Below are 13,005 nucleotides of genomic sequence, written 5' to 3'. Positions count from 1 at the left end.
ACGTTGGGCCTCTTCCTAACAGTTTTTGAAAAAGCCCGAAACGGTACGTTTACAAGGCATGTTACTTGGAACAAATACATTGAACGTATTAACAAGAAAAGTACCTTTCACCTTACAACTCATATCACATTAAATAATTTCCTGGGCACGACTTGATGATACCTTGAAAGCAGCTGAAATGTTGTCTCCAGTGCGAGGAAGAACAAGTAGGTGGAAAATAAATCGTTTATCAACAATGCAATAAAGAAAAAGAAAAACCTAACTCACATAGGAAATGATCGAAAACCACAAACAGACAACTTGAAGAAACAGAAGAAAAATTCATAGCAACAATGTTGACGAAAAACAAGAATGGCTGCTGATCTTTATAGAGGCTGTCGCCAGTGTTTATGTCGGCATCTTTCAAGTGTTTTCAGGTGTACGTAGGGGTGCTGAATGGGGTGCGGAAGAAAATTAAGGGGTGCGAAAACAGTCCCTCGCGCCGCCCCTGCACGGCTATTAAAATAGGCGGCTGGGCAGAATTACGCTTGTGCCACACGTGGGAAAAGCAAAGCGAGAGCGGGACAGAAGTCGCGCACAGTGTGGCAACGTCAACCAGGCTGCGTTGCCTAGTTCGAGCATCAAAACTACCTCTCCGTGGCACTTTTGTGCCATCCTTGTCCTTTCGAGCAAATACCGTCAGTTTGTATCACATGCATTACAAAGACGAACTCTAGAACAAGATCTTTCATTGTCTTAAACCAGGGTGCGAAATCATTTAAAACTGGTAGAGGGGGGAGAAAGATCTTAATCTACAAACCCCCCTCCCCCACAAACATACATACCGGGTGGTCCAAAATTCCCGGAACGGTCACATATCGTGAGAAATACACATCGAATCGGAAAACGAAAAAAATACGTGTTTAATAAGCGAAAGAAAGCTATTCAATGATATCACACTTGATTCCCCACCCCCGCCCACTGGGGGTGGGGTGGAGGGGGCAACTGTGAAATTTTAAATGGAAACCCCCATTTTGTATTGTAGAATCGGAAAGAGGACTTCATTCCGGGTCAAACGAGTTATCAACCATCCTCCTAGCTCAATTAGGAACGGAGATATGGCGATTAAAAAAAAAAAAAAATTGGAAATTTCATAAAACCCCCAAACAATTCAAAGGGAGGCTCTGCCCCTAGTTGAGCTAGAGTGAAAGCAATTGCAGATTCGGAATCTGCACGTCAAGACCTTTCAATAGAATATAGGCTATGGTAGACCCCATCCAAAAATTTAAAATCGCCATATCTCCTTTTCTAATTGAGCTAGGAGGATGGTTGAAAGCTCGTTGGACTCGGAATGAAGCCCTCTTTCCGATTCTATAATAGAAAATTGGGTTTTTTATTTAAAATTTCACAGTTGCCCCCCGCCCCGCCCCGCCCCCAGAGGCCGGGGTGGTGAATCAAGTGTGATATCATTGAATAGCTTTCTTTCACTTATTTAACACGTATTTTTCATTTTCCCATTCCATGTGTATTTCTCATGATATGTGACAGTTCCGGGACTTTTGGACCACCCGGTATAAATTATACGATATACATATTTATAATGTTATTAAAAGTAAAAATAAATTACTAAATTAAATTACGAAATTAGTAATTAAAAATAGTATTATTATTAATTACACACAAAGAAAAAAAAATGTTACTTTTATGTGTATCAGATATTATAATATAGCAAACTACGTCATTGACTAACTGGTTAAAGATGTTAATAAATTATGAAATAGTTGACGTGGTTTTATTATGTGTAACTTTTTATTTAGTTTTTGCTTTATGCCAATATAAATCAATTACATTTCATAGTAATTATTGTTTTGCATTCTTGTTTTACTTTTATTGTGTATATTGATGTAGATTTGTTAACGAAAATTTTTGCTAGGGGGGATTTTTGAGGTTCCCCCCAGGATTTCGAACCCTGTCTTAAACCTCCGAACACACAGGATTGTGCTCCGACGTGGCAACAGCGCGAGCTACTGCCACCCGCTTAATTTCTTGCATTGTTAGTGCCAAGTACAGCTTGGCCAGGACAGGTAGCAAGGGTTGATGGCGGTTATAATCCCATTGAGCATCAAGAGTTCGTTAAAAATAATTAATGTCAAGTAGGTGCATAGCAAATGGCACTGATAACTTAAAAGGTCACAAATATATAATATGTGTGTGTCCCCACGCCACTGGTTCAATCTTCAAAGATACGCATCAGTATAATACACCATAGCTTAGTAATATTTTGAACTAAATTATGGTTGTAGAGAGACAGAATTTCTCCATTATTTTTTTATTATTTGTAAGAACCCAACAACAATAGAACAAACCTAATTTTTAAATTTTCGTAAAACATGAATAAGTACACCACATTTCATTATTTCACTACGGCAAGAACATAGTGAATGAGAAACTGAAATTGCTAGAGTCAGTAAGGTGATCGTTTTGATTCGTAAGTGTGTGCCACCAAGAGAAAAGTGAAATTGTGCGTGTGCTCAGGGAGGATTTGTAGAAAGTTCCTGCGGCGTTGTAAACTTGCCTTATTTATTGACCTTACTCCATTATTTTCGTCCCGTTGAACCCAGTTCTTTAGTGTCCCCTGGCGTGCTGCATTTCTTGAATCCAATCTTCATTTGTTTCCGTTCGGTCGAGAAGCTTCGCGATTGGCTCCCGCGTCTCCGTCGTCAGCTGTCGTCTCGGCCGCATGTTGCCAGCTCGTATCTTGTAAAAGGCCTAACAAATAACGGCGAAAGTTATGGCGCCTAAATTGACCGGGAATTCACGTTGTTGTTTTTTTTTAAAGCAATGATGTTCATAAAATGTATACTGGCAGCCGTTGCTTAACGGAACCCTCGCTTCCCAAAACTGGTCGGGGGGTGGGGGTCCTTGTAGATAAGAGCTTAACATTAAGAGGCCATAGAGGGGCGGGGGGTGGACCGCCACTGCTGCTTATTGTTTTTTGTTTTTTTATCGTGGCTCACCATCTCCTGGGAAAAGATGCTTCTTTGCGACGATAACGCCGATTTATCCTGGCTGATAACCCGATAACACTTGTTTGAAATTTAATTTATTTAACCATTTGTTTCATCATAGACATTTTTATTTATTCCAGCAATCTTCCAATCCTTAAAAAAGAACGAAATCATCAAATATCTTGCCCTACCTATTAGGATTGGTATTTTTATTTTCTGTAACACTCGTAAAGTTTCGGACCTCCCCGATGGCGTAGTGGTAACGTCGTCGACTTATAATCAAGGGGTCCCGGGTTCGATTCCCGGTGGAGGCACATAGTGGTTCGGATCCCGTTTTAAACTGTAGGTCCAGTCCCGATTATCCTTACCATGCATAAAGTGGACTTAAAACACAAACTCAACTCAACGTGTAACGTTTCGATATCAATTTTCAAATTTTATTCACCAAACTAAAAACCAAAATGTAATTTTGCATAAGTACCAAATTTGACCACGTAATTCAGTCAATTCTTGTACCGAACTTTTTTAATTTTTTTTTTTAGTTACCATAAAGTCAGTTTCTTATTATTGCACGAAAAGCTTGAATGGTTTGCAACACTGCTGTTAATCTTTGGTAAGAGAATCCAAGAGAAATAGGAAGAAAGGGATGAACAGAGGCCACGGTTTATGATGAAATCGTGGCGCCACGTTGCGACGGAAGATTCAACGCGAGACTGATAAAAAACATCTGACTGCGGAAAAGTACGAAGTTCCTCGGAAGTTGTGGATTGGCTGCTTGTTTTTGCGTTGGCTGTCAGAACTCCTTGATGGAAGCAGGAGCCCTCCAACATAAGGGAATTGGTATCCTCCCAGATGCCAAAGGCAAACGGAGGAAAAAGATGCCCAGTTCGCTTATCGCGGCGCCCTCTGGATAGCTTGATCTCGGTCGTGGATCACCTGAGCTCGCAGAAGTCTCATTCCGTGGAAATTGTTCCATTTCGCAGGATCGAACCTCCATTTTTATATGAAAAGAGAAGAAAATTGCGAACTGGGCTACTTTTACGGACCAATGGGAACACCATTTTAGAGTAATTTTCGAGTCGGCGTCTTCTTTTCGCTTCTCGACACTCTGTCCCGGGAAACTCCGAAGCAAGCGAACGAAAACAAGCCATCTGCGCAACTAGTGACTCGAGAGGGCTCGTCCAATGAACGCGTGAGAGGGGAAGTGAGTACATGGAGGGGGAAATGCGGCTCCGATACCAGCCGTTTGCAGCAGCAGCGCACAGTTTTGCTCCGTCCACTCGTTTTCTCCCCTTCTGTGCCGTTATGTGCGGCCTTGCTCCACAGATTCCCGAGACAAAGTGTACATCGATTGTTTTATTTTACTTCTCTTTTCTATCTCTTTACCTTAATCGCGATTAGAATTAATGATGAAAAGATAATAAACCAAAGGAAAAGCAATGCCGACGCTGGAATTCGAATCCAGAATGTGGACCAGAATTTCACGTGACACACCCTGGAAATGTCATTGTTGTTATTACTATTATGAAAGCTAATTAATCTTTGGACTGTCAGCCAGCATAATACATAGTGTGAGTTGTCCGGTATCTTTGATTTGATTTTTGTTATTAGACGTAGCCTTTCTGCAGATTTTGGCTAATCGTGACGATGAGATTGAGTGATGACATGATGAACATTCACAAGGAACACCTATGCTTTGGCTAGGATTCGAACGAAGCATCTCTGCCGTTGTAGCGCACTGTGCTAACCACTACGTTGTCCTGTATCTTGTCTGCGTGTGTCGAATGCCCCTTTGTGGAACTATTGTGTCAAAGGTGTACTGATTTCAATGTTTAGATGTGTTTTGCATTGTTCTTGATGAATTCCTTTCTACACGATTCATCATAATCAAGACATTTGTTAGATTAACTTTGGTACTTAATTTAGATTCTGTTGTAAGGACCTTCTGTCCCCATATTGGACGAACGGTGCATCGTAGGCACGTTTGCCATTTCTTCTTAGTCTCGTTAGCTCTTTTGTCTTTCTTTCTTTTGTTATCTCTCTTCTGTTATCTTTTTCTTTTTACTTTTCTTCTTTATCATTCACTGTAATTATCGCTCCTTTCTTTTTCGGTTCTCCTTTATCTAATTACAGTGATGCTCTAAGACAGTGGTTCCCAAAGTGTGCCCCGCGGCGCGCCGTGGCTGGGTTACAGGGGCACCGAGAAATGTTCCAATATTTTCACTGAAATGATACGATTGTTCCAAATATTTGGTTATTTAGTACTTTTTTACATTTTTCTGAATTTGGAATATGTCGTTTTTTTTATACTAAGACAAGCAGCTTAACCGCACTAACTGAGCATTGCAGGTGTTAGATAGGCCCATATTCTGACTAAGGCGCGGCTGAAAGATCTTGAAAAACCAGGGGCGCCGTGAAACGAAAAAGTTTGGAACCTCTGCTCTACGAGCTTCTCTAATCTGTTCTTTCCTTTCTTTCGTGTTCTTGAGTTTTCTTATACCATTTCCTTTTCTTGTATTTATTCATTACATCTAATTAATATTAAAACATACGATAGAGAAAATTTTCGGACAAGAAAATTAAACTTTCCGGACACACAATGGAATCAAGTTTACGAATGATATTATGTATAAGTGTTTCTTTCGTGCTATGATGATGCCCATGTTCTATGGACTCAGAAATAATGATTGATCACTCCAAAGGCGACACACTAGCAAAACGTAGTCTACTTCATTATTGTAATGATATACAATAGATCCTAGATAGAGTCCAATTACTTTCGGAACATCTCCAGCAGACTGAGCGAGTCTGTCTAGCGAGCCTAGTTTTGTGTGCAGAGCTTGAGTAAGTGGCTTAGCGATAGGTTCTGGGTTGAGATAACGTCAGCGGCTCGCTTGGTTGATTGGCTGCTTCGAGAGTTGCGACTCGTTTCGAAGTTTCAAATGCATAATAGCCAAAGATGTTGCGGAAATAATCTTCCTCTACAAGTAAAGCCTTTCTCTGCATATGGAAACATGCCTTTGAGATACGTAAAGGGGGGTGAAGGGAAGGGGTCCCGCATGTTCACAATATCGGCCAGGTGGATGTGATGTGATCAGTTCCACGCTCCGGCCGCCTTTACTACCCAACGTTGCCTCCATATACCCATTTCCTTAGAGGCTGGGTAAACCTGTGAGTCGCTTTCTGCACAGACATATTCAGTTACATACATAACATTGATTGATTGATTATTTTCCTTCGCTTTTCTGCAACTTTTGGCTAATCACGAAGATGAGGATGAGTGATGATTTGATGAAATTGATGAAGGGACACGCTTAAAGAACACCCAAATCCAGGCCGTGATTCGAACACGTGACCCTTGGCGATGCTTAACCTATTCATTATAGTATTACACTGTATTATTATTATTATTATTATTAATGTATTTTTTTACTTATTATATTGAATGCATTGCGTTTAGTTGATTGATTTGTTTTATTTTACTTCGGGTTTTTGCCACTGTTGGCTAACCGTGAAGATACATTGAGTTTAGTTTTTAGTCTGTTGTTTTTGAGATTGCAGAGCTTATTACATTCCTTTCCTTTATTTCCACAAAATTATTGCCAGTAGATCTTAAATTTAAAACCTACTATCCATGTGTTGTACTTGTAAAACATCTGTTTTCAGTACTTCAGCTCCTTCAAGAAAGGGCGGTGGTATTCTCAGCTCTTGAAAGTGTTAAATAAACCACACCATAGCAGTAACAGCCTTCAGAGACTTCGTCATCCTGTGCAGGATCTTGAACGCTTCTTATTGTTCCGACCGCCCGCAGCGCTTTAGCGGCAGAAGGAGGAACTTCTTGCGCGAGAAGCGGCGAAGTCAAACCGGCTCCAGGGGGAAGCAAAGTTCTAAGGACATGAGAGAGTGTGGTCTTTACGTCCCGAGGGACTCGGCTTGATTCTGGGTTAATTGGGAACAACAAAGGGAGGGATTAGCGGCTCCTTAGTAATTGCGCAATTTCCACGGGGGATGAGGAATTTGCAGCCCGCATCGAGAGACGTCGCCCGCAATTATCCCTTGCCGTGGCGCAATTTTACGCTCTGCGGCGCCAAAAGTTGTTTCGTTCTCTTCCCCCTGGTCTTTGCAACGCCACTTCTGTTCCAACAGCAGCGTCCGTGACTAACGTTACGGGTATCGGATTCGCATTGACTCAGGTTTCTGTCAGATTGCTGTCAAGCATCCAATGATCAGCAAGTGACAGTTTTTCTTCGTCGTGCGCATGACGTAAGTATGTGTGAAGTTATCACCGAGCAATGAATCAACAGTGTTTCAATAAGCAGGCGTTAAGCTCTTGAATACAAGAAAAACGGTTTTTTATGTAAACACACACGTAAGAAGGTATAGTCATCAGGGCGTCTGACTGCCACTCGTGATACCCGTGTTTAATTCCCGGGGTGTTTGATCTAAGGTCGGAATTTTTCCGGCCTTGTCCCCGCATAAAGCTCCGGGGCTCACCCAGCCTCAAATCAATGGCCACCTGGGTGCAATCCTGGGAGTAAAAGCGGCCGCAGCGTGCTGCTGATCACATATCCTCCAAAATGGCCGAGATCGAGAATATGTGAGTGCTACTTTAGTGAGAAAGTGAGTGAGTTTATTAATAGTGACGAAAAAAGAAACAGACAGCAGAAAGTGACCTTTTCGTGTGTTCACTTGTAGTAGATCTGATGTGCATGAAATTTTACTTTATACACTATAATGCAGTTTTAAAAAAAGATGTTCAACTTTTAGAAAACTTTGCAACTTTTGTCGTTCATTACATATGCGGAAATGTTCTATTGATTTGGTTTCGTCATTCGTATCAGAAAATAATAACGATAAATAAGTATGGCTATGAGGGTAAATGGAGGAAATCGTTGTAAAATGAAATTGAACTAGGGATGTGATGTACTATACAGGGAGATCAGGAGCGTAGGCTATCAGGCTAGCTAGGCTATCTGCGAAGCCTAGAAAGTAAAATACTGAAGATAAATCTCTTAGAAACTGAGTGAATTAAGCTGATTTGAAAGAGAAGATAATGGTGATTCTGAAGTTGGCAACGTGAATTCTTAGAAGTTGGCAACGTGAATTCTTAGAAGTTGGCAACGTGAATTCTTGGAAGTTGGCAACCTGAATTCTTGGAAGTTGGCAACCTGAATTCTTGGAAGTTGGCAACCTGAATTCTTGGAAGTTGGCAACCTGAATTCTTGGAAGTTGGCAACCTGAATTCTTGGAAGTTGGCAACCTGAATTCTTAGAAGTTGGCAACCTGAATTCTTAGAAGTTGGCAACCTGAATTCTTAGAAGTTGGCAACCTGAATTCTTAGAAGATGGCAACCTGAATTCTTAGAAGTTGGCAACCTGAATTCTTAGAAGTTGGCAACCTGACTACCGTTGGGATGGCAACGTGACTTCCTTAAAAACGTCAAGAATTAGTCTAGTCTTCTCCCTTTCTCCATAGCCTAGGACCAGGTGTCATAGTGAGACAGCCCAGGTCTTAGATGCTGCATACGCCACTGAGGGATATGCATTTAGTAGGGCTGAGCCGATACCACTTTGAACCAATACCGATAGTCACAGATACCGATACTTGAAAATTATAATAATTAAAAGTTGTTCAAAATATCGATTAATACTTGTTTGAAATTATTCCACTACAATGATATGCATCAATTTATCAAGATTTTTGCTTGAAAATATTCAAGAATTACATCAGAATATTGAACTACAGGTTTAATTATATTCAGTTTTTTTCATAACTTCTAGGAAAATTTGACTCCGCCAAAGTGACATGTTTGCGGAGGTCGTGAAAGACCCAAATGACGAAAAAGTATCGAACGATATCGGTAAATAAATCCCAGTGGATATTTCCCTATAGTATCGATATTGGCTTAGTCCTGATTTAGAGTTAATGAGAACCTTGAAAAGGCCAAATTTGGCTCCAGAAGAGCCACGTTGACAACATTGCTGGCGACGCTCCGGGAATCATGTTACATGCGTTCAAGACTTGCGTTTACGAGTAATATGAAGGTACCGAGATACATTTTCATCGAAGTTGCTATTGGGGAAACATCTGTCCAGGCCGCAGATAACGCGTGGTCTGCTCCGGTTCCCAGGCAACAATGTTTCTCGCATTCTGCCGGCTTCTCACGTCGATCGAGAGTCGGGATTATTTCTGTTCACCCTGGAGTGGTGCTTCAAGACATTAGAACACCCTTGGTCTCCCGAGGGGCGCCAATCCTCACAACTCTTCACAATACGTTTTCCACGCCTCCGAACACTCCAGGAGCCCCGTCTAAGTGGGCACTTGCTTAGTTCCCATTCAACCTCTTTCTCCCGGGAACGATTCTTCACGTCACAGCATCGCGGACCAACGGGGGGTTGTTGAATGTGATGAGGTGTCCGTACGCGGATCGTGTGAGCTCATAGTAGACGGTGCAGGCTTTTGAGTTTATCGACATGCCCAAGTAAAAGTAATTGAATTTTAAATCCTACGGCCCCCTTACCCCTCGCATGCATATCGGCATTGTAATACTACGAGTTTCTCGAAAAGGAGTATTGGTGGTTCTGACTGTCTCGTCGGAGACCTAAGTTTGATTCCCAGGTGTGGAACTGACGTGCAAAGCGGCTCTGGGGCTCTCCTAGCCTCTGATCAATAACTTTATGGGCAAACCTGGAGGGAAAGGCGGTAGGAGCGTGGTGCTGATACACCATTTCGACTATGGTCGCGATTCCTCCACATTTCATGGCACGGTGAAAAGCACATAAGTTGCTCAATGCTTCTTAAATATTTCTTTTAGAATAACATTTTGTTCTCAAGCAATTTTTCCTAATTCATTCTGTAGTTATGAGTAAATGGGTACAGTCAGAGATTGATTCATTCTCAATATCATGTAAATAGTATTTTTTTAAAAATAACATCTCGACGGTGCTTGACATAAAATTATGCTCATAGAAGGTAAGGTAAAATTCCCCGTGATATAGCACCGTGCCATGAACACATTTATGCTCTGAGAACTAATTTTTTTCAGGTTAATGAGGTATCACTGGGTAAAAGTTATACAAGGTTTCAGGTTTGTATTTTAATTGTGGAAGAAATTATTATTATTCCGATTTCACTGTAGTATCAGGGAACTTGGAAGGACGGCGATGAAAAAAAAAGCAACGTGGAAAATGGTTTTGGTATTGACAAATTGAACTTGGAATCTTTTTGACAATCAAAATTATCTTTTTAACATTGACAAGATGTCTTTGGCGCAACTCAACTGCTTTGTCCACTTGTAGTTATGAAAGCCTTGCCTCCAAAAGTGCAGTAGTCAAGTTATAGATGTTATCGATGAAAAGCCATGACAAAGTTTCCTGCAGCTGTCGCAGTGAGGGCCATAGCGGTGTTCTAGAAGGGTGGCATGAGACCTGAAATGTATGTTTTGTTGACTTTGGAATACATTTTCTCAGGAGTTTTTAAAGTAATGGAAAGTTAGTAAGAAGTATTTTTTCTTAGCAAACACAATTTTTGTGTGGATATATGTAGCGGATGATTTAAGTAACATTTCCATTTTTTCCTATTCCAGAACTGACGCAGAAACCACATCGGAGATGACGACGCCATCTTCTGACCAGCAAGGTAAGATTTTCATCAGTAATAAATTTTATACAGTAACTGTATTCTTGACTATATGTATGTGAAGAAACAGAGGGAAGTTACTCGCCATCATCTCGAATAGACACTACAATGTAAAAATACGATTGGAGAATTTACGGTTTAATACCGTCAAGTTTCGCTGCTATCAAACTACCGTAAACATGCGTGTGGCTGTTTTTCAAGTATTAACTGCCATTACAGAGTTAAGTACGAGTAATTAACGTAACTTTCATGAGTCGGTTTTTAAAAATATATTTGTGGTAATTTCAACTGTAAGTTATAACAATAAGCTATCTCAGCATGATAAAATAATCAATTTTAAATTTTAAAAACTGTTATGTACCGTTAAATTTTAACTATGCAATAGAATATTGTAAATTTTACTTCTAGCAGTGTAGTCTCTAAAAAAATACACGATCGACTCTCGACATCGGTACCAAAGGATCCGGGTTCGACTCCTGTCCTGAACATGGATGTTCATCAATTTCAGTTTCATCTTGTCATTCATACTTATAGTGGCAGTTAGCCCAAAAATGCAGTGAAGTAAGAATATTACAAATATGCAAGTTTTTTATTTTATTTTATTTTAATAAGTGGTTTACTTTCCACACGCAACTGTAGCACAAACCTCCACCTTCGATTTATGTCACAAAAACAAGGAAAGAGGAAAGTTGAAAAACCTACGTCCTAACATAGTCAAAACGTTTAAGTACTGATGTTAGACAAGATTTGTTTTGTTATTATGCTATTTAAACTTTTAGAGCAGGCTAGGTTTCTTACGTTGTCATGCATTGCAGGCGTGGCTACAATTGAGTGCGAAAAGTAAAACGATTAGGGTCGGAGGACATGCTTGCGGAAGTTGCAATGGAGAACCCCGAAAAAGAGTGGGTCCGTGAGTGGCCATTGTCGCTTCACCCAACCGCTACGTGATGAATGGAGCCTCCCCCTGTGACGCGGCAATTAACCTCCTTCTAATTAAGCGCTCAATTAAAGGCCTCGCAATGACGCCGGCCCGGAGGCTACAAACGTGACAGTCGGGGCTTGAAATTCAAACGCCCCCAATTGGGCCCTCTGCCGCTGCTTCTAATTTTAAGCTGTCCTGTCTAAGGATAAAAATGGGGCCGCCCTGGCAGGAAAACAATGGGCGAAATCTGTCAACATCAGTCAAGCGACAGCCGCATCCGAAAACAAGAGAAATTTGTCTTGTAGGCGAACTGTGCATTTTTTTTATCCCATCCAGTTTTCGACTCGCTGTGTCATTGTGCAATGGATCCAACTTGGTGTGTAGGTTGTAGGCAGTACAATAGCCAGAAATTTCGTAAAGGAGGGTTATGGCTTCCAGCAATTAGTGTGACTGACACTCAGGGGTGAGTTTGACACAACTTTGTTGGTTTTTGTTCCTGAGTCATGGTTTGAAATTGATATTTTTTAAGGAACTCTGATAAAGTGCTCCTGCGTAGCAAAATGGTTAGCGCTTTCACCTTTGATGGTAACGGCCATGGGTTCGATTCCCACCAAAATTGTTGTTGGCCAATCGTCGTGGAGACAAGTGGGGACCTATTCGAAAAGAAAAAGTTGTGGGATCCGGTCACGAAAACCAGAAAACAGTGGCTATGGGATTCGATGCGTCACAAAATATATAAAAGCCGCTCTGGTAGGCTGTTGAGCCATGGAGTTAGTTTTAGCTTAGATAAAGTATTCTTCGATATAAGCCAACAGAATTGGATTTTTTTTTTAAAAAAATGGAATACGGGGTAAGTCAAAATGATGGACCCGATTACAGAAACTTATTCTGTGAAATCTAATAAACATATGTTATTGTGAGACATGCGCTTCGAAAGGTTAACTTTCAAAGTTTAGTTTCCATGCAGTGTTTCCACTTTCTACCGCTAGGAGTCAGCAGCGAGCAGGAAAATATCGTTGACTGGAGAACAGAGATCTTTCTGTATGGTTGATTATCATGTGAACAAGTCTGTGATTAGTGTGCAACGGCATTTACGTACCAAATATCAGAGAGAACCACCTACGGGGAAGGCCATTCATTAGTGGTATGAACATTTCAGAGATTCGGGCTGCACCTGTAAACGAAAATGGACTGGAAGTCCGTCGACTGGGGAAGAGAGAGTGGAACGAGTGCACACATGTTTCATGCGGAGTCCACAGAAGTCCACCTACCGGGCAGCGAGTTAACTTCAACTTCCACAGAAAACTGTCTGGCAGGTTCTGCGGAAATGTTTATAAATGAAACCCTACCGCTTGCAACTAGTTTAAGCCTTAAAAGACACTGATTATGCTTTGCGCGCGTCCTTCTGTGCTGATTTCCTCGCATTAATGGAAACGGATGGGTTCTCTGAGAGGTTAA

At 41.1% G+C, this 13,005-nt stretch overlaps 1 protein-coding gene across 2 annotated transcripts in view; it reads left to right on the top strand.

The window, feature by feature from the left end:
• The window catches only part of LOC146000405 (tyrosine-protein kinase transmembrane receptor Ror-like), a 597,959-nt gene that overhangs the window by 506,683 nt on the left and 78,271 nt on the right, over window positions 1-13,005 (top strand). For both annotated transcript variants that reach the window (XM_083137999.1, XM_083137998.1), the window contains exon 3: window positions 10,573-10,625. In XM_083137999.1, the coding sequence (XP_082994125.1) occupies window positions 10,573-10,625 (53 nt within the window). The remainder of the gene's footprint in view (window positions 1-10,572; window positions 10,626-13,005) is intronic.

This window comes from Lepisma saccharinum, chromosome 16 (assembly GCF_977018435.1).
Source record: "Lepisma saccharinum chromosome 16, izLepSacc3.1, whole genome shotgun sequence".
Classification (NCBI taxonomy): domain Eukaryota; kingdom Metazoa; phylum Arthropoda; class Insecta; order Zygentoma; family Lepismatidae; genus Lepisma; species Lepisma saccharinum.
The sequence above is the reverse complement of the archived record's forward strand: the minus strand, read 5'-3'. Positions and strand labels throughout refer to the sequence as shown.